The 21,620-nt window shown below is 36.6% G+C and overlaps 1 protein-coding gene across 8 annotated transcripts in view; it reads right to left on the bottom strand.

Moving 5' to 3' along the window:
• Positions 1 to 21,620, bottom strand: part of DLC1 (DLC1 Rho GTPase activating protein) — a 530,403-nt gene that overhangs the window by 116,353 nt on the left and 392,430 nt on the right. The window contains exon 2 of one of the 8 annotated variants that reach the window (XM_055349275.2): positions 7,027 to 14,656. The exons of the other annotated variants lie outside the window; for them this stretch is intronic. Coding sequence (XP_055205250.1) covers positions 14,508 to 14,656 — 149 coding nt within the window. The 3' untranslated portion in view covers positions 7,027 to 14,507. Of the gene's footprint in view, positions 1 to 7,026; positions 14,657 to 21,620 lie in introns of those variants that run through there. 8 annotated transcript variants of the gene reach the window in all.

Raw genomic sequence — 21,620 nt, forward strand, 5'->3', positions numbered from 1 at the left:
CGCCTGGGCTTGAGTGCAATGGCGTGATATCCGCTCACTGCAACCTCCGCCTCCTGGGTTCAAGCGATTCTCCTGCCTCTGCCTCCTGAGTAGCTGGAATTACAGGTGTATGCTACCACGCCCTACAAATTTTTTCTATTTTTTGTATATATATATATTTTTTTAGTAGAGGCGGGGTTTCACTATGTTGGCCAGGCTTGTCTCGAACTCCTGACATCATGATATGCCCGCCTCGGCCTCCCAAAGTGCTGGGATTACAGGCATGAGCCACTGCGCCTGGCCGATAGTTTACTATTATTATTCTTATTTTACAGGTATGGAAATTGAGGTGTCGAATGATTAAATAACTTGCTTGCCACCCAGATAAAAGTGGCAGAGCTGATTCCTAACCAGACGAATTGGTTTAGGAACCCACATTCTTAATAAAAGTAGACTTAAATACTGATGTTTTCTTTCCTAAATAGAACTTTGTACATGATCACTGTCTACGAGACTGATTACAATTTTCGTTGTTGTTGTTGTGTGTGTGTTTTTTTTTTCAGAGAGGCAGAGTCTCACTCTGTTGCCCAGGCTGGCCTGCAGTAGTACAATCATAACTCGCTGCAGCCTTCAACTCCAGGGCTCAAGAGATCCTCCTACCTCAGCCTCCTGAGTAGGTGGGACTACAGGTCCATGCCCAGCTAAGTTTCAAATTGTTTTTTGTGGAGATGGGGACTCACTATGCTGCCCAGGCTGGTCCGGAACTCCTGGCCTCAAGTGATCCTCCAGACTTGGCCCCCCCAAACTATTGGGGTTACAAGCATGACCCATTGCACCCAGCCCTTCAGTTTTGATTTTACGCATATTATAGAACCTAGGTTTGGCTCTGAATCTCCATTTATAGCCTCAACTATAATTACAGAACACACAAAAAAATGGAGTTGATTCAGATTACTGAGTACAGTGGGTTTCATGTGGATAGTTATTAGGAACAAGCAGGGCTTTTATTTTTGGACTTTTTTCTCCTTCTACCCTTCAAATAATAAAACAAATTGGCAATTGAGAAAACAAGGAAAAAAAAAAGCCAACAGCCTGTTTCTGATTTGTTTGGGACTGGATCCAAGGTTTTGGGAATCTTTCAGAGTTGCATTTTCAGTGTTCAAAGCAGGAATTCACTTTTGAAATAACTTAGAGATGAAAAAATGAAATTGTCAAATATATTGTGTCAAACTGCTATTTTAATGATTTTTTGCATGTAATAATAAAAATTAAAATATTCATTACAGTTCACATTGTAAAGATCACTTTGAGTGTAAAACCTACATTAAAAAAGCATAAGAACAAATACAAATATTTTATACCTTCTGATAATACATTATAAGAATTGAGATTATTGAGAAAATAAATTTAAGAAGGCAGTATTGAACAACTACAAGAACTAAAAAATATAGCTGAGAATTTGTTAGAGAAGAAAAACTCCTAATTTCTAATATATTAGAATAAAAGCCACAGTCACCATTCAAGTTATTTAAATACTATTGCAATTTAATGATTCAGGAGAAAGAGCAATTTGTGCCACTGAGATTTTTGGAGTCTCCAAAATCTCCAAATGTAGATTCTGGACATTGTCCTCTGTGGTTTTATAATACTGAACTCCTCATCTTTGATAGTTTCTCTAAAACGCATCATGAATATGTACAAAATGTATTTTTAAATTTTTATTTTTTTCAAACGTTTATTTATTTTATGTTCAGGGATATATACATGAAGGTTTGTTATATAGGTAAACTCATGTCACAGGGTTTGTCATACAGATTATTTTCTCCCCCAGGTACTAAGTCTAGTACCCAAAAGGTTTTTTTTTTTTTTTTGGTTGGTTGGTTGTTTGTTTTGAGACGGAGTCTTGCCCTGTCGCCAGGCTGGAGTGCAGTGGTGCGATCTCGGCTCACTGCAACCTCTGCCTCCCTGGTTCAAGGGATTCTCCTGCCTCAGTCTACCAAGTAGCTGGGACTACCAGTGCTCGCCAAAATGCCCAGTTAATTTTTGTATTTTTAATAGAGACGGGGTTTCACCATGTCGGCCAGGATGGTCTCGATCTCTTGACCTCGTGATCCACCGGCCTCGGCCTCCTAAAGTGCTGGGATTACAGGTGTGAGCCGCTGTGCCTGGCCTCAATAGGGTATTTTTAAATTTAAAACGTTTTAATAAGTTTTGTTTTTAATTGACACAATAATTCTACTTATTTACAGGATACAGTGTGATGTTTTGATACATACGTACATTGTATAATGATTAGATCAGATAATTGACATATCCATCACCTCAAACACTTGCCATTTCTTTGCAATGAGAATGTTATATCAAGTTGGTATTCCTGGATATTTAGGCCAATGAACTGGGTCTTTATTCTCCAGACTTAGTAAAATTGCCTTCTTTCTACCATCTCTGCAGAATTTCTAAGCCTGCCTGTCTTCTTGGCTTCACTCTGGGCTTTATCTTTTCCCTCCTATTTACTTATTCATTTGATTTCTATTTCACTTCCCACATTGTGACTTTACTTTTATCAAAACTGAAGTTTCCCCCACCTTTAAATTTTTTTTAAGTTTTTAATTATTTATTTTTGAGACACGGTCTCACTCTGTTACCCAGGCTGGAGTGCAGGGGTGCGATTACAGCTCACAGCAAACCTGACTTCCCAGGCCCAGGTGATCCTCCCACCTCTGCCTCCTGAGTAGCTGGGACTACAGGCATGCACCTCCATGTCTCACTAATTGTTGTATTTTTTGTAGAGACATGGTCTCACTATGTTGCCAAAGCTGGTCTTGAACTCCTGGGCTCAAGTAATCCACCCGCCTCAGCCTCCCAAAATGCTGGATTACAGGCATGAGTCACCAAGCTTCCCCCTTGTAACACATCTTATTTCCTTTCTTTATCAAAATTAGCTTGAGATTTCAGCTTTAGTCAGTCTTTCATGAAAACCGAATAGTAGGAAAGTGGGATTCAGTCCTATGCCTCTTCTTCTGAAATCTCACCTTGCACACTTTACCTATCTTTGTCTTGCCTTAAATTTGAGATAGTGTTGACTTCATGGTATCTAGGTTGTGTTCACTTACGTGCTGTTCAATTACTCACTAGTTTCTACATTTTCTATTTTAGGTTGGAAGATGCTGGAGAAAACTCAGCATTAAGTGTCGATAATTACCATGATTTTTTAACAAATGTTTATTTGAATGATTTCTTTTTTCAAACAATACCTGGGCTACTCAGCCAAAATAATGAATAGGGAATTTCAGTGGGAAATTAGTAACAGAAAAGGGAAATAAGACGTAACAGGAAGTGTCTAGATTTCTTCTATGGGTTTTAGAATTCTGTTGGAGATGAGTATTTCTAACCCTGGAAAGTTACCAAAAATGAAATGAAGATTAAATTTCCTATGAATAGGAAGAAGTTGAAGAAAACCTGGAGATTGTGCGCAATCCTGTCTGAATTATGCATCTGGTGACACGTCTGGACAGAAGTGTTTTGATAGACTAGTTTTCCACCCTCTCTTCTTGCCAGTTTTCTTCTATGAATGTCCTCCCCCTCCCTCTGTGGTGTACTTGGTTGTAAACATAGGCTTTTACTTTTTAAGGCAAATATTCCTCAGGATTATGGACAGAAGAGGAAATTCTCTTTAAAATAGCTTTGTGATATGATTCTTGTCTTTTACTTGCAAAAAACCTCTTGGGAAACAGAACAGAATGGATGGAAAATACCATGATAGGAAAAGAGCTCTCTAGTTTAACCTTAATTTTAGATCGATTCTCTTCCTTGGAAGTGTCATTTATGATTTTTGCTGACTCATTTCCCTGCCATTGCTATTACCCTGGATGAGACACCATGACAAGCCATGCACAGACTTCATAGCATTAGTAACTTCTTGGGTCTTTGATGTGTTTTGTGTCAACAGAATCATTGTAGTACTCACGGTGTGTGTTGTTGGGGTCGGAGGTGACTTTGAAGAAAGTCTTGAAGTTTGGAAGGACAAAAATGCTCAGGGGGAAAAAAGACTGTTCTGTTAAGGAAAATATTACTGTCAAGCCAGAAATATTTCTGAAGTCTTCATTAGGTCTAGTAATCTCCAAGGATTAGGATGACGGGACCCGCGGTTGGATGACCTCTGTTGGATGTGTTAATACATAGAGACTGAGTGGGCTGGATGGGTGGAAAACAGAGAGATGGAGTGCAAAACCAAACTCTGAAAAGAGCAGCTGTCTTTACAATGCTCATTCACTTTCTGTTACTTGCCGGCCAATGTAATGAGAACCCCTATCATAGGTGAAGGCTAAGTACACTATTTCCGTTAGACTTTAAAGTCCGCTTTAGTATTTTGCTGATGAGTATTAATGGGCAAGGATTAAATTTCAGATTTTAAAAAATATTTTTATCTAAAAATAATAATAATTACAGATGGAGACAGTTTCAGGGTAATTTCAACTCTTTTACTTCATACACACACACACACAGTCATAGGTTTTAGAAGCAGTAAAATATTTTATTGAGCTAAAGTCATGGCTATTTCATTTCATTATGAGTAAGATACTTTACAAATAAAATAAATCATTGGCAAATAAAATGCTGTATTTTAATGATCTGAAAACATAACATCTTTTTAAATAGGCACTAGGTATTTTGCAGATTTCACCAATTACTTGTCACACTGTGGCTGGAAATTCTGAACCATTCCATTCATTTATTAACTCAGCCAGAAAACTGTTTTTAAATATTTATGGGAATGCTTGTGGTCAAATTCCTGCATTGCCTTTATATATAACTAAGTGGAGAGAAAGCTTTTCAATCAGTTTCTGGTACAAGCACCTGTCTTACATTTTGCATCATAACTGTAACTATGACACTAATTGGCTTGCTTCTTAACAACTTCTTGATCATACTGCCTGAATTTGGCCAGTCTTGCAACATGGCATTTTGCAATCCCATGTTAAAATGAGGCTATTATAGACCAGATGGCATTATTGGGTGGTCACACTAGGAAAAAAAAATGCCAAAAAACTACATTGCAAGTTTTCATTTTAGATAGGAAAACAGAGTTCATTTCAGTCTGCAGAACAGACTAATAAATATCATTTGCACCTCTAAGAATAGCTGGACTTACTCTAAGGCAGGGCTTCTGAAAATGGGGTCTGGTACCCCCGGCAATTGTGCAAGATGATCCATTGGAGAAAATATGACTGACTTCTATTTATATCATTTTTTAATTGAAGAATAAAATTAAGCTTTGCAAATATTTACCTTAAGTGGATTAATGCTGATTCCTACTTCATTCCACATGGCATGTGTCACTTATACTCAAAGTCTGTTAAGGGGAGATTGTGGTTCTGGGGCATAAATGAGTTGGCCAAGTCTCTCTCAATCATTCTTTTGCTTTCATCATTTACATAAGGGTGGGGGGTCCAATCTTTTGGTTTCCCTGGGCCACAATGGAAGAAGAAGAATTGTCTTGGGCCACACATAAAATAGACTAACACTAATGATAGCTGATGAGCTAAAAAAATATAGCAAAAAATTCTTCTAATATTTTAAGAAAGCTTAACAAATTTATGTTGGGCTGCGTGTAGTCCATAGGCCGTGGGTTGGACAAGCTTGATTTAAATGTTTCAAGTCATTTATGGATGAACATAAGTAGACATAAGAGAGTTTAAAGACACATTATCTCATTTGAAAGAAATTTGACTAAAATAATGCTAATAAGTCAAGACAAAGTGAAGAGCAAGAGACCATTGATACTTCTCTGAGTCCTATTACGAGCTATTGATGTTTTGACAATCTAATCAGATTTGACAAAATTTCTGCCTCCACCTTCTCCCCCATGGAAGGATCAAGAAGACTATTAAAATATAGATAGCCCCTTACTCTTTTTCAAAGTGAACCTTGACCTAGAGGAAAAATGTGCCTTGAGATGTTAGCTAAGGATAGAGCAAAGTCATCACTGTTAGCAAGACATTTTAAATATATTCTGTGATTTCTCCTGTGATGTTTAGTTATGTAACACCCAATTAATGTTTAATGAAAAACTTCACTGAATAGCCAATGACCTAAAGACTCATTGAGGAAACATGTTCATCTTGCCTTAGTAAAAATGGCTGAAAGAATCCTTGGAAAACAACTTGGTTAGCAGGCTAAAATACATTCCTTTGAATGTATTTCCTGGTAAAAACACAGTCGACATTGCAAAAGATCTGAATAAACAAGTTTTATAACAAATTATGTCATGTAAAAGTTTGGAATATACAGTAAATGTAAGCACAGATGTTTCTAATAGGTCTCGGCTTATAGTATTTGCTAAATTTTGTTTCAGTGATGGAATATGAACGATTACCTTCCCCCTTTCATTATGAGCCACTAAAGGGAAGAAAGACCAATGAGGTGATAGTCTCAACAGTAAATGGCTCCTTTAACAAATATAATATTTCATCTAAAAACTATAAATGTAATCACAGAAAGAATTCTAGGCTACGTTTATGGAGATAACATTGCAAAATTAATAAACGAGTTATTTTAGCAAAAAGTTAAAGCTAAAAGTGCACAAAATGCTATAGACTGATATTGATATTCTAATATTTTCATTAAAAAACCCAAATTAGTAAAAAGTGAGTTCTTTACAATATTTGAAATGAGGTAGGGAGTGGCCACAAACACCATTTGTTACCATACAGAGGTTTGCTGGTTATCTCAGAGCAAAGAACTCGAACAGGAGATGACTTACTAATTTTTTTTTTACAAAAAGCAAATAACTCAAATTTACTGACATTTCAGTGACGATAAGCAGCTGTCACTCTTATGCTACTGAGAATACATTTTTTTAAACACTACATAATTTGTTTCTCCAAGATAAAGATGTCACTTAAACAATGAGTGAGCAAGTAAGTGCTTTATAAAAGAAGTTGTGTTATGTATAAATCATTCTAAAAATATTTTGGAAATGTGTATATTGTTATATGAATTTATTACTGAAAATGATGTGTATTTACTACCTATTAAAGCTCATACACAAATTTTAAAAATCTGAATACAGTTTTCCAATCAATTAAAATTTTGACAAATTAATAATTGCACTTGTGGTAATTTCAAATGTACGTATTCAAAATATAAAAATGCAATTTCCGAATTGTTTTCAAGACATCAAAGCATATATACTTACTAGTAAAATTTCAGTAGACTCCTTTGGGTTACTGTTAGGCTAGATAAAAATTTTGCATCATGACTTAGTAAAAAAGTTGTATTTTGTCCGTTTGGAGTTACATGTCTTTTTCTACCTTCACGGCTTTTAAAATCAAGTATTAAACTGCAGTTTGAATCGGTGTGCCTCCTTCTTTAGGCTAAGATTTAAAAAGCAACTTCAAGCATATTCTGTCATATTTTTTATCCTAAAAGTTATTCCTTATAACATTTATAGAGAAAGAAAGTTTCTTTTGGCCCTATTAAAAAAGAAACTCAACCTTAAAAATAGACATTTTTTCATGTTTGCGTTACACCATATATTAGTGCGGTATTACATGAACATTATTTAGAGTAGTGGTTCTCAGTTGGAGTGATCTTTCTCCCTAGGGGACATTTGGCAGTGTCTGGAGAGGTTTTGGCTGTCACACCTGGGGGAGGTACTGCCGACATACAGTTGGTAGAACCCAGGGATGCTGCTAACATCCCATAATGTACAGTTCTCCACGACAAAGAATTATCTTGCCCAAAACGTCAATGGTGCCGGGGTTGAGAAACCACACTTTAGTGATTATGATATACATAGTGTGTACTTGACTGTATTTTACTTATGTATACCCATTTTAAAACAGTTTGGAGGCCACTGTAAGTTATGACATTTGAGAAGCTGAATTACCAGTTGAGATTCTATTTGGTTCAAAGTGCAAAATGTCTACTATTTGTTTTAATTCACCATAGTATTTTGATTTAAAATCCATCTTATGTTTAGCTCTGTGAATTATAAACCATGGGTTGACTAGAAAAGGACTTCTCAGTGAGCAACGTCACATGTATATATCTTTAAGGCTGGCTTCTGTTTTTGTTGTTGGTGTTACTGTTTTAAGGTACTAAACTGTTTAAAACATCAGGATTTCATGAGGTTATATATGTATACTGTCATACAGAATTCAAGAAATTTAATAAAATATGGACATGGAAATAAATTGCATGAAGCTTATTCATATCTTATTACCTATCAGTTTCTAGGCAGAGAAGGACTAAATTTAGAAACACAGCCAAAGATTTTTGTTATCAGGCTCCTTGCCTCTATTTTGGCCAGTCTTCCCAAGAACATTATGAAGAGAAAACAATTTTTATTATTTATCACTTTGTTTACTAGTAGAAACTATTCAATTTTACAAAAATGTAGCAAATTCACAATATCAGTTTTAAAGGCTGCTACAATTAGTCTTCCTTTCTTTGGTGCAGGGTTTTTAGATTAAAAGTTCTTCTTATGTGATATTTTATCGAACTTCTGCTTCCTTTCTGCAATGCCCAGAATTTCAGATCAACTATGAGTCATGACTTTGGAACAGTGACTTAAGGATTAAGTTATAAAATTAAAAAGATAATAGACATTTCAATGCAGGACAAGAAACGCACACCACACACACACATACACACACACACAGACACACACACTCCTAATAAATGCTAAGAAGTAAGATAGTTTTACAAGCAATTCCTTAAAACTTGGAAGAGCTGATGATGTGAGAAAAATAAAAAATGTTTCTATCAAAAGAGAAAAGTGAATGGCCTAACATCTATTATTTGCAGCTTAAGTTGTGAAAATATCATTTATAATGTGTGCATTAATTGTATTCCACACATGACTATTTTAGTTGATGTTATAGAATGTGACAAATGTTAAAGAAGATGAAAATAAAACGAATGTTAAGCATAACTTGATGTCTTTGATTTTTCTAACTAGATTCTTTCTAAAGCCTGTAGATTCCAGAAAAACAAATACTTCCTTGATAAAAAGATCTTTGGACTGGGGAACTGCTTTTTCACCAAGGCTACAGGAACTGCTAATAATTCCTGTAACTATTTGATATATATTGATGTATGATGTTTGTCTGTGACTATCAACCTGTGTATCCTTATAAATCTATAGATAGATATCTATAAAGACTCATCTCAAGATTTTTGAGAGTCCATGCAATCTTAATTTCCAGTATTGCATACAATTTTCACTATATAAACATAATTCCTTTGGAGAGTTAGTGCAAGTAGAGAACAATAACATCATGATGAGATACGGACATAGGAAAAGTAGCGAAGCTCACTCACTAGTGGATGACTTCTGCTCATCAGTCTCTCTGACAAAATTAAAGCTTATTTGAGATTATAGAATATGGTATTGCTCATAAATAGAAAAAATAGCAAAACCCTGTGATACAGTTTGGATGTTGTCCCTGCCCAAATCTCATGTTGAAATGTAATCCTCAGTGTTGGAGGTGGGACCTGGTGGAGTGTTCGGGTCTTGGGGGTGGATTTCTCATGAAGGGTTTAGCACCATCCTCTTGGTACTGTCCTCGCAATAGTCAATGAGTTCTTATGAGATCTGGCCTATTAAAGGTGTGTGGCACCTCCCTCCTGTCTCTCTTGCTGCTACTTCCACCATGTGAGATGCCTGCTCCCCCTTCACCTTCTGCCATGATTGTAAGCTTACTGAGGCCTTCTCAGAAGCAGATGCTGGTGTTATGCTTTCTGTACAGCCTGCAGAACCAGGGGCCAATTAAACCTCTTTTTTTGCAAATTACCCAGTTTCTTTATAGCAATGCAAGGACAGCCTAACACACCCTGTAAATGTTAAATATGAGAATGGCAAGTCTAGGCAAAAAGCTAAAATCAGTTATGACCTTTGAAATATTAAGATTATGGTTGCTAAATTTTGGTGTTTGGTGTTAGGTAGGGAGGTAGAGAGGAAATGTTTTTTTCTTCCTCTCAAATTTCTATAGTTAAATGCTACTGGAGCAAGGATAGAAAAAATTGCAAACTTGTTGCCCGTGTGTCAATACTGATTTCTTGGTAATTTCTCGCTTTTATTTTTTGTTTTTAAATAGCTAAGAAAACACAGCATAGTCCAAGAGTTCTATCCTGTTCTTTCGTGCTTAGCAAATGTGGTTTCCCACCTCCACCCTCAATTCTGGGTATATTTAAATACTGTTTTTAGAAGATCAGCATATTTATTAAAGGGGGAAGATCAAAGATGACAGCACTGAATGACATCAACAATGTCATTGTCAACAAACTTTTACTGGAGGCATTGTCATTGTCAATGTCGATGTCAACAAACTTTTATTGGAGACGAAAGTTTAGAAGAAATAAATCGAAGTATGCTAACCCTGCTAATAGGTGTAAAATTGCATCAGAAAGTAAACAGAAGCAACAAGATTTGCTCTTTTATAGAGGTCTATCTTTCAAAAAACTTTTTATTGAAAATTCATTTACTACATTAAATCAATTTTAGAAATACTTTCTCTGACTTTTGGAAAGAAGAAAATTGATATTTTGCTATTGTAAGGCGGTTGGTCCTCATCGGTTATTTGGTACCTGGTGGCTCAATAGAACCGCTTTAGGTTTTCCACTTTCACTGACTTGACAGTTAAATACATACTTTGACATCTTTTGAGGAAATTGATTTAGCCCTTATTATCTTCAGAATGAAAGCCAAATAAAGCATTTGCTGTTCTTGCCGCTTTTAAGTCTCTTTCCCTGGTCTGAAGTTCTTCTGCCTTAAATAATCTATTAGTTTTAAATCATTTCATCTGTAGGAATAGAATGAACATTTAAAATGAATAGAGTGTCAGCTTTCTCGTTCTTCTAGACTTATAACTACTAAACAAACAAATAATGGGGGTGAGGTAGGAGATGAGCAGGACTTGTTTTCAAGACCCTCCTGATCTAAACAGGATGTAGCAAAGAAACTGCCTCAAACCAGCTAGGACTAGGAATTATCATGTATTTGCTTAAGACATGCCCACCAGTGCCACGACAGTTTATAAATGCCGTGGCAACGACCTGGAAGTTACCTTATGTGGTTCTGGGAACTCCTTGCCCCATTTCCCAGGAAGTTTGTGAATAATACGCTTCTTGCTTAGCATATAGTTAAAAGTGAGCATAAATATAGCTAGCTATCAATGCACAAGGGCTACTCTGTGCTACTTTGCCTGGGGGTAGCCCTGCTCTGTCTATGGAGTACCGTTTTGCTGTACACTGTGTGCTACTTTGCCTAGGGGTAGCCCTGCTCTGTCTATGGAACACCGTTTTGCTGTACACTGTTGCTCTAATGAACTTGCTTTCTTTCACTGTCATCTCACACTTGCATTCTCTCCTGAGTGAAGCCAAAAACTCTCTGAGGCTAAGCCTCAACTTTGGGGTTCACTTGCATCAGCTGGATGTGGGGAAGAAAGAGAAGGAGAGCAATATCTTCTGTAGGGAACTTTTGAGGTAAATATTGGTCTCTTTCTAAAACTGCTTGCAAGCCACTATATCAGTTGTCAACAAATACTAGTCATGTTTCCTCTGTCTATTAGATACAAAACACAATAACACCTTACCAGGATTTGGTAGGTGAAAATGTCAATTTCTTTTTCCTAGTTCCTTGTAATTGAAATGATTTGTTACCGCATGATAACTATAAAGTAGAAATAAAAACTAGGCTGGAATTGAAAAGAAAACAAACCCCCAAATTGAGGAAGAGTAGTGGCTTTTTTGGAAACATACATGAAATCCTGGCAGGTAAAATAACTGTGTATTGTATATGTCAGCATGCTAGAATGAAATTTTAACACAACTCCTATGTCAAATGTTGACAAACTAAAGCTGGTCAACAATGAGGTTAAATAAGTCATAACCAGGACATTAATACCCCATGGAAAAGACATGCACGAAAGCAGCTGGTACTGTCCCTGATAGACAAAACAATGAACATTGACCCAGTTTCAACAAGTTATGTTATAAATATGTAAACACTCCATAGAGATTTCTATGTTAAGAAATTTATGTTATGTTATTAAGTTTATATTACAGAGGCTTCCATTCCTCTTAACAACATACATGGCTTTTTAAAAATATCAGGACGACGAACCAGCTGTGATGGCCTTCTCAGCTTCCACAATTCCCTCTGCCCTGTCTATATTCCTGATCTTCCCCTACACTATGTTAGGTCCCTGTGTGCGTACACATTTCAATGGCACACTGCTTTTGTTTTGTTTTGTTTTTGGAACAATCAGGAATTACTCTCTGCTCTGGTAGGTTTCATGAGGACAGGGGTTGCGTCTGCATTTATTGCTATGTCTCTAGTGCTTAGCATAATGCTTGACATGAGTGAATTCTTATTTGTTCATTTCATAAGACCATCTTGTTCTGCTTGTCCTGGTTTATACGGTTTTGGTATTGCTCTGGGCACTCATTATGCAACATAAAATTGATTTTCAAAATGTTAAGTATAATGTGATAGTTTAATGTGAGAAAATAGAAGGAAAAGATGAAATGGGTGACAAATGATTGCCCGTTTTTAATGATGGACTGCACAGTATTATTGACGGTGCTTGTGCTTTCTCGAGTGGCTATCTTAGAATAGTTCCAAGAACTTCAAACATGCCTTTAATCCTTCAGTTATCTCTGTGATATGTAAAGCATTTTCAATATCACCATATAACAGCTTGGGAGGCAGACAGGTCTGAAAAGCAGAAGTCCAGAAATGTTTTCCGTTTGACTAAATGTTTGTTTCTAGCTTAAGCTTTCACTCATTTTCATTTGATCTCATCCAAATTTGCTTTACTGAAGGGCGCCGTTTAAATTTTTTATTTGTGTCGCTTTCTATTTGCTATGTATAGATTTTTAAATGGCTTAATTTTCTTTTGGAATCCTCACATTTCAAAAAGAGATGTTGAATGTCGTGGGAGTTGAAGACAGATATTAATGGACTGCTCTTCATTTTGGTCCCGCTCAAAGATACAGTGAAAGACTTAATAAAAATTCTGCATGATAATATCAACATTAAATATACACAGATAAGGAATTTATAGGCACTGAGAAAACAGAATTTTCTTCAGACATTTTTGGCTGTATGTAGCTCAGGAAAGCAAAATGACTACACAGATGTGTACATATACCTGGGCCCACTGTATAGAGGTGCACAATTGTGCATTACACACCTCTGTGGGCACTATTGTCACCTATAATACACTTTATATCTTTGAAATATATAGAAATAACAACAGAAGCCTCTATATTTCTACATAGAGATTAAAGAATAATGTCTTCCCAAGTTAATCAGGACTCATCAGAGTTTCAGAGAACCCATAAATTACAGAATCTTGAAAAGATGTTAGAAAATGATTGGTTTTAAATCCAAAGATATACCATTTGAATATATATGCTACTTTAAAAAACACTAATGAGTTGTTTTTTTTGCGTGAATTAAATATGAAACTTGAGAGGCTTTCATTTCCAGCAAAAGAAACCTCATAGCAGCTTCCTTTTCCCTGTTTGATGCCTCTTCAATAATGCAGTCTCATCTTTTATGTATCTTAGCCATGTCTTCTGTATGGACCCAACTGTACAATAAAATTTCAAACCAATTCTTAATGAGAATTTGGTAACTTGACGCGTTTCGTAAGTGTTTATGTTATGTTTGTTTCCGTTTTTTTTTTTTTTTGGAGACAGGGTCTCCCTCTGTTGCCCAGCCTGGAGTGCAGTGGCGTGATCTCAGTTCACTGCAACCTCTGCCTTCTGAGTTAAAGCGATTCTCATGCCTCAGCCTCCTGAATAGCTGGGATTACAGGCGACCTCCACCATGCCTGGCTAATTTTTGTATGTTTAGTAGAGATGGGGTTTCTCCATGTTGGCCAGGCCGCTCTCGAACTCCTGATCTCAAGTGATCCGTCCACTTCAGCCTCCCAAAGTGTTGGGTTTACAAGTGTGAGCCACTGGGCCTGGCTGTTTATTTGTTTTCTTTATAAGAAGATATATTCTGAGTACAATATCCCAGGGCTTCTCTTTCTTTTCTAAGTGAAGATTTCAAGTGTGGTACAGAACAAATTGCAAGTTGATGCAGAAAGTGAGCAGACATTACGGATGGCTAGGAAATCCTCAGAATGGTTAAAGAGAGTGGAAAGTATGCAAAGGAAGTTTCTTCTAACCAGGGAGGGCATCCTTAAATGACCAATTTAGCATCCTTACATTGTTTCCCGGGTTCTTTAGGAAAGTTTCCCTTTTAGCTTTCGGGACCCTGTTGGCAGGCTTTGGAGCCCACTCTCCTATTTGCTTTGTCTGAAGGACCTTGCAGCTTTGCACTGTCAAACATGACCTGTGGTCTGTGCTGACTGTTGGTATCTCAGGTTTCTCTTATCATCGGTGAAGCTGGAATATTGTCACATCTTACTGAAGAGCTGCCCCCCCGGCCCCAACCCCACCTTTTATTTTTTTTTGTGGCTGCCCGAGGAAATTGGAGTGCAGTGTTCTGCCAGACACACACCGGCCTAGGCGATGTTTTCTTCTCCAGCAACATGGAAAAGCCTCTTTTGGGGAAAGGTGTAAGGAGACAAACCAATTGCCACTTCAGAGTTGGAAAAATTGGATCCCTTTGTGCTCTTATCTTCATCCACTTCCAACTTTACTGATTTTACCGCTGCTGGGTTCCAGGGGAGGTAGAAAGCAGAGGAGAAAATGATTGATTTGAGCGCTGGTGGCAATCAATGAGTGGCAATAGATGGGTCTCATGACAGGGCTTTTGTAAGCGCCTTGGTTCATGACTGGGAATAAGATATTGTCAAACTCAGCACTACAAAATGCACACAGTGCCCATTTAACCACGTAACCATCCAGGAGGAGTACACACACAATATGTGCCTCTTATTAATTCATTTGTTCATTTATTCATTCGGCAGATAATTATAGAGGCTACCATGTGCTGGGCAGTGTTCTAAGCAAAGGATTATAACCATGAACAAAACAGCCCCAAATCCCTGCCCTTTGGAAGCTTACATGCTAACGGAGCCTACTTTCTACATTCTCTACATCCTTACGATAGAGTAAAACTATTAGATCATTTGCCAAATGTCTTACAAAAAATAATTTTAACTAAAAAAATTAATATAAGTTGTTATGGTACCAGGCTGAAAGACTCTGAATTTAAATATTAAATGTGAAGGCTGGGCACAGTGGCTCACGCCTGTAATCCCAACACTTTGGGAGGCCGAGGTGCGTGGATCACTTGTGGTCAGGAGTTTGAGACCAGCCTGGCCAACATGGTGAAACCCCATCTCTACTAAAAATACAAAAATTAGCTGGGCGTGGTGGTGCACGTCTATAGTCACAGCTACTTGGGAGGCTGAGGCAGGAGGATCACTTGAGCCCAGAAGGCAGAAGTTTCACTCCAGCTTGGGTGACAGAGAAGACCCTATCTCAGAAAACAAAAACAAATATTAAATGTGAAAAAAAATTCAAACAAAGAGCTAGAAAGTACATCCTACTAGGGAAGCAAACTTTAAAACATACTACTATTGTAGGACTATTGAAGATGAGACATATTCAGGGAAACTTCATAATCCATATTTTCTTAAGATTCTGTGTTGATTATTTATAAAATATTAAACACCCAGTCTTAGAAACCACATATATTTTTCACTCGTAATCTTTCGCATTAGATAGGACTAGTGCGCAAGCCCGTGGAGTAATCTACTGATTTTTCTGTCTACCTCTACAAAAGGCTACAACTCATCTCCCCAGTGTGCCCTGCTGGGAGTGGCTGCTCGAATCCATTTAGTGCCCACCAGATCCCTCTTACCCACTCATGGTGTTTCCCCAGAAAAGTTTCCTAGGTGATTTTTCTAACTCCATTCTCTCCCAGTTCCCATCTTTCCTATACATTGCATCAAAGTGAACCTTCCAAAGAGTCACTGTCCTCTTATTGCTGTCCTGTTCCAGATGGTCTCATCAGACCCAGTTTCCTCTCCTTGCCAGCCTTCCACACTCTGGCACCAACTCAATTTAGCAACAAACACAACAATAAAGTCAACAATAATGCTTTGTATTTTCAGGGATGAATTATTTTACACCAAAGGTCTCATTTGATACTCAAAACTTAGAAAGAGTCAAAGTTGTTACAATTATTTTCACTTGACAGAGGACTATACTGAGGTTGAGAAAACTCACATGATTTGTTCAAAGCCACCCAGCTGCCAGGTAGAAGGATCAGGTTTAAAGTCCAGTTCTTCTGAGTTGCAGATCACCTCTCTAGTCACTGCTTCCTTTCATGACACACTCTACTCCAAGGGGCTCAAGTCCATTTCTAGTTCCACTCCTTGCCACACTCCTCCCCAACTGGCAGCACTCTTATTGCCCATTTTACCCCATCCCTCTACCCAGCAGAATGTGCCAAGACTTCATAGTCTGCCTAAGGGTCCTTTCCTTCGTGTCATTTACCCTGAGAGCTCCAGCATGCAATCACCTGCTCTTTCTCTGAAATACTTCCCTTAGCAATGGTTTAGCCCAGGGTTTCTCAACCTCAGGACTATATACAGTTGGTGTCAATTGATTCTTTGGTGGGGGTCTGTCCTGTGCATTATAGGACATTTAGCGGCATCCCTGGGCCTCTATCTAGTAGACACTAGTAGTACCCCCAGCTGTGATAATCAAAAATATCTCTAGACATTGCCAAATGTTCCATGGGAAACCAAACCAAATTACCTCTGGTTTTGAACCACTGGCTTAACCTGTAATTGTTCTCTAATTGGGTGATGTGGGACAGGTGTGCCTCCCCTGAAACTTGAGGCTGTAGGCAGCATGTTTGTCTTTTGCTTGTGTCCTTGAAGGTGTTCTGTGCACAATAAAGAACTGAATATAGGTTGTGAATCTAAGCCCCACTTCCTAGTTTCAAATTGGAGCCAGCAATCACATCTTAATACTCCTGGTTAATTTTGAGTTGTACAGTACAGTAAATAAAAACCTAAGTTCTAAAATTTGAAGAAATGGATATAAACATCAATTCTCTTACTATTTGTATAGCTGTGAGATGCTTGCTTTTCCATTTGTCTATGCCAGTGTTATCCAATAGAAATATAATGCAAGATACATTAAAAGAGTAAAAAGAACCAAATCAATTTTATGACTTTATTACTTAATCTAATGTATAAAATATCATTTTACAACGTTATTAATATCAACAATTCATGAAGGATGTGTGGCATTCTTCTCTTTCTACTAAGGTGTGCATTTCCTCTTCTAACATGTCTCACTAGAATGATCTACGTCTGAGCCACTCAATAGCCATGTTATGTCTAATGGTTACTAAATGCATTGGCTTCCCCCATTAGGCTGTGAACATTTTGAGGGAAGAGACTCTGTTATATTCATTTATAATTAAAAACAACTGGCTGGCATGGTGGCTCACGCCTGAACTCCCAGCACCTTGGGAGGCTGAGGAGGGTGGATTATGAGGTCAGGAGATCAAGACCATCCTGGCTAACATGGTGAAACTCTGTCTCTACTAAAAATACAAAAAAAAAATTAGCCGGGCGTGGTGGTGGACACCTGTAGTCCCAGCTACTTGGGAGGCTGAGGCAGGAGAATGCTTGAACCTGGGAGGCAGAGATTGCGGTGAGCCGAGATCACGCCACTGCACGCCAGCCTGAGTGACAGAGTGAGACTCCATCTCAAAAAAAAAAAAAAAAAAAAAACAACAAAAAAACCAACCAACTAAAAGTTGTTCTTTAAATAAAATACTCTGATTTTCTTGGGTCAAGGTCTTGGGTCCTCTTTGATTCCTTTTTGCTCACTCTGGGAACCATTTTAGCCCTTACATAAAATACCAGAAACATGACAGAAGCCAGTCCCCTCCCTTGAATGGAGTCCCCTCTACTTGTAGAAATAAGGCATACATGTATTAAATCACAACAAAAAGCAATATATAATAATTAACTAAAATGCTATCCACTAGAAAGTTTCAAAATCAATGGGTGATGGAAAGAATAGTCTCTTCAACAAATGGTGCTGGGACAACTGACTAGCCACATGCAAATTAATAAACTAGGATCCTTACCTTACACCATGTACAAAAATTAACTAAAAATGGATTGAAGGCCTATGTTTAAGAGCTAAAACTATAAAACTCCTAGAAGAAAGCATAGATGAAAATGTCCATGATACTGAATTTGGCAATGCTGTCTTAGACATGACACCAAAAGCATGAACAACAAAAGAAGGATAAGCTGGACTTCATCAAAATTAAAGGCTTTTGTGCGTCAAAGGAAACTGTTGATAAAGAGACAACCCAAATAATAAGAGAAAAAATTTACAAATCAGTAGACATTTTCCAAAGATGATAATGCCTAACATACATGAAAAGATGCTCAGGGTTACTAGCCATTAGGGAATTGCAAATCAAAACTACAGTGATGTAATGCTTCACACACACTAGGACAGCTATCATAATTTGAGAAAAGGGAAATCACAAGTATTGGTGAGGAGGCAGAGAAACTGGTTCACGCATTGCTAATGGGAATGTAAAAATGATGAAGTCTTTTGAAATAGTTTGGCAGTTTCTTAATAAGTTAAATATATAATTATCATATGACCCACCAACTCTATTCCTGTTTATATATTTTATATATAATATAAATATATATCATAATTACATTCATAATTATATGAATATAACTATATATGAATATAATTATACAATTATATATAAATATAATTGTATAATTATACATGAATATAATTGTATAATTATACATGAATATAATTGTATAATTATACATGAATATAATTGTATAATTATACATGAATATAATTGTATAATTATACATGAATATAATTGTATAATTATACATGAATATAAGTATGTGAATATAATTATATGAATATAACTATATAAGAATATAATTATATTATATGAATATAATTATATAATTATATTCTTGAATATGAATATAACTATATAATTATAATATGAATATAATTATAGTTATATTCTTAAATATGAATAGTTATATTCATATAATTATAATTATATAATTCATATAATTATATAATTCATATAGTTATACTTATATAATTATATAATTCATATAATTATACTTATATAATTCATATAATTATACTTATATAATTATAATTTATAAAATATATAAACAGGAATAGAATTGCTGGGTCATATGGTAATTATATATTTAACTTATTAAGAAACTGCCAAATTATCTTAAATATATATACATTTATATTTACATATCTAAATTCTGACTCAAATTCAAATTTCCTTCATGCTCAGAAGCCCACCTTCTTCAAAAAAGCCTTCACTAATTCCTTGGAGATATTTTTGGAGATATCTATATATCTATATCTATATCTCCAAGAATTGTATTGAAAAAATAAAATATGGGTCTTCAAACAAAAACTTGTATAAGAATGTTCATTGCAGCACTATTTATAGCAACCAAAAGTGGAAGCATTCCGAATCGTTATTAATGGATGGTAAATTAAATGAGGTATGTCCATCCAATGGATTATTATTCAGCTGTAAAAAGGAATGAAGTACTGATACATGCTACACACATGGATGAACTGAGACCATTACAGCAAGTAAAAACAATGCAACACAGAAGGCTACATACTGTCTTAATTCCACTACATGAACTATCGAGAATAGATAAATCCGTAGACACAGAAAGCAGATTAGTGGTTTCTAGGGCCTGGGAACAGGAGGCGTTGGCGGGAGTGACTGCTCAATGGGTACAGGGGTTTCCTTCTGGGGCGATTAAAATGTTCTGGAAGTAGATAATGGTGATGGTTGTACAACATTGTAAATATACAAAATGCCCTTGGATTGTACATTTTAAAATGATTAAAATGGTGAATTTTATGCTATGTATATTTTACCACAATAACATTGAGTCATTCTGGTCTCTGGGAAGGCAAGGGATATTGTGAAGCCTTTTTTGAAGAAGGTGGGCTTCTGAGAACAAAGGAAATTTGAATTTGAATCCGAATTTGAATTTGCAGCAAAGGATAAAGGTGCCCCACGTAAAGGTAAAGATAGAAACCTGAGCAGCCTGGCTTGTGTAACAAGTGGGGATCAGGTGGAATTGTTGAGGAATGTCTCTTTAGAGTCTACAAATTTGATCGAAGTAAGAATTAATTTAAAGCACAAAATATATTTTCAGCAGAGACCAAATGTTCCCCAACTATTAAATATAACTATCAATAAGTAAACACATCAAGTAGAACATTATATTCTTGATATTATTATTAAATACTATTTTCCTATGCCTTTAAGAAAAGAAGCAGACACTCCTTGGGATCACTCACAGCTCAATTTTTATGGCATTTGTTTTTACAAATACTGCGTTACTGTGGAGGAAAGAAGTGGGGACACGCAGAGCATATTTATTTTTTCTATATCCAAAGTAAATCCATACATCATTACTTTAGGAACTAAATATGTATAATTTGCCTTGGATTTATTACAGCATCAAAGTGCAACTGGAAATATACGGAGTTTGAAATTAGAATTGTCAACTGTTCACATGGAGATCAATAGCCTTGGAAAGGGTGACTGTGGGCCCTGCCAGGCAAGCTCAGTGACAGCCTCACAGCCAGTCAAGAATGTCAGCAAGACAGGCTGTGGGCTGAGTGATGAAATGCAGCCCCACGTATGAGGGTGTTAGGTGATCACATTTTAAATTTAATGGTGTAGGCTTCTGCCAAGGGGGTACTAGAGTTTATTCCAGTGCACAATAAAATAAAGGGAATATCTTTTGAGTCTTCAGTTTTTAGCCACTTCCAACTCATTGGGTTTTCTCAGCCTTAAACTAAGGTCATTAGCTTTCACAAGTTCTCCCTATAAACTAAACAAATGCTGGGTGTCACCACCGCATTCTTTCCATGGGGGATGTTAGACACCACTGACCCGGATGATTGCGCAGACAGCACACCCAAATAGAGACATCTAGATTGGGAAGAGCCCTCAAAAGCTGGCTGACAACCAGGATCCCTGCTCAGGGGCCTATTTTACTCAACAGGAAAAATTGCTTCCAAAGGTTTTCTTTTCTTTTTTTTTTTTTTTGAGACGGAGTCTTGCTCTGTCACCCAGGCTGGAGTGCAGTGGTGCAATCTCAGCTCACTGCACCTTCCAACTCCTGGGTTCAAGCTATTCTCCTGTCTCAGTCTCCCGAGTAGCTGGGACTACAGGCATGCACCACCACGCCCAGCTAACTTTTGTATTTTTAGCAGAGATGAGGTTTCACCATGTTGACCAGGCTGATCTTGAACCCCTGACCTCAAGTGATCTGCCCTCCTTGGCCTCCCAAAGTGCTGGGATTACGGGTGTGAGCCACCATACCTGGCCCCAAAGATTTTTTGTGTGTGTGTGTGTGTATGTGTATATATATATATATATAATATGATAAACCATTATATATAATATTAACATATTAATATAAAATACATCAATATATTAATATAAAATACATCAATATATTATAAAATACATCAATATATAATATAAAATATATTAATATATTAATAAAATATATTAATACATTAATATATAATTATATTTTAAAATATATATTAATATATAAAAAGTTATATAT

The sequence above is a fragment of the Gorilla gorilla genome, chromosome 7 (genome assembly GCF_029281585.2).
Source record: "Gorilla gorilla gorilla isolate KB3781 chromosome 7, NHGRI_mGorGor1-v2.1_pri, whole genome shotgun sequence".
NCBI lineage: Eukaryota > Metazoa > Chordata > Mammalia > Primates > Hominidae > Gorilla > Gorilla gorilla.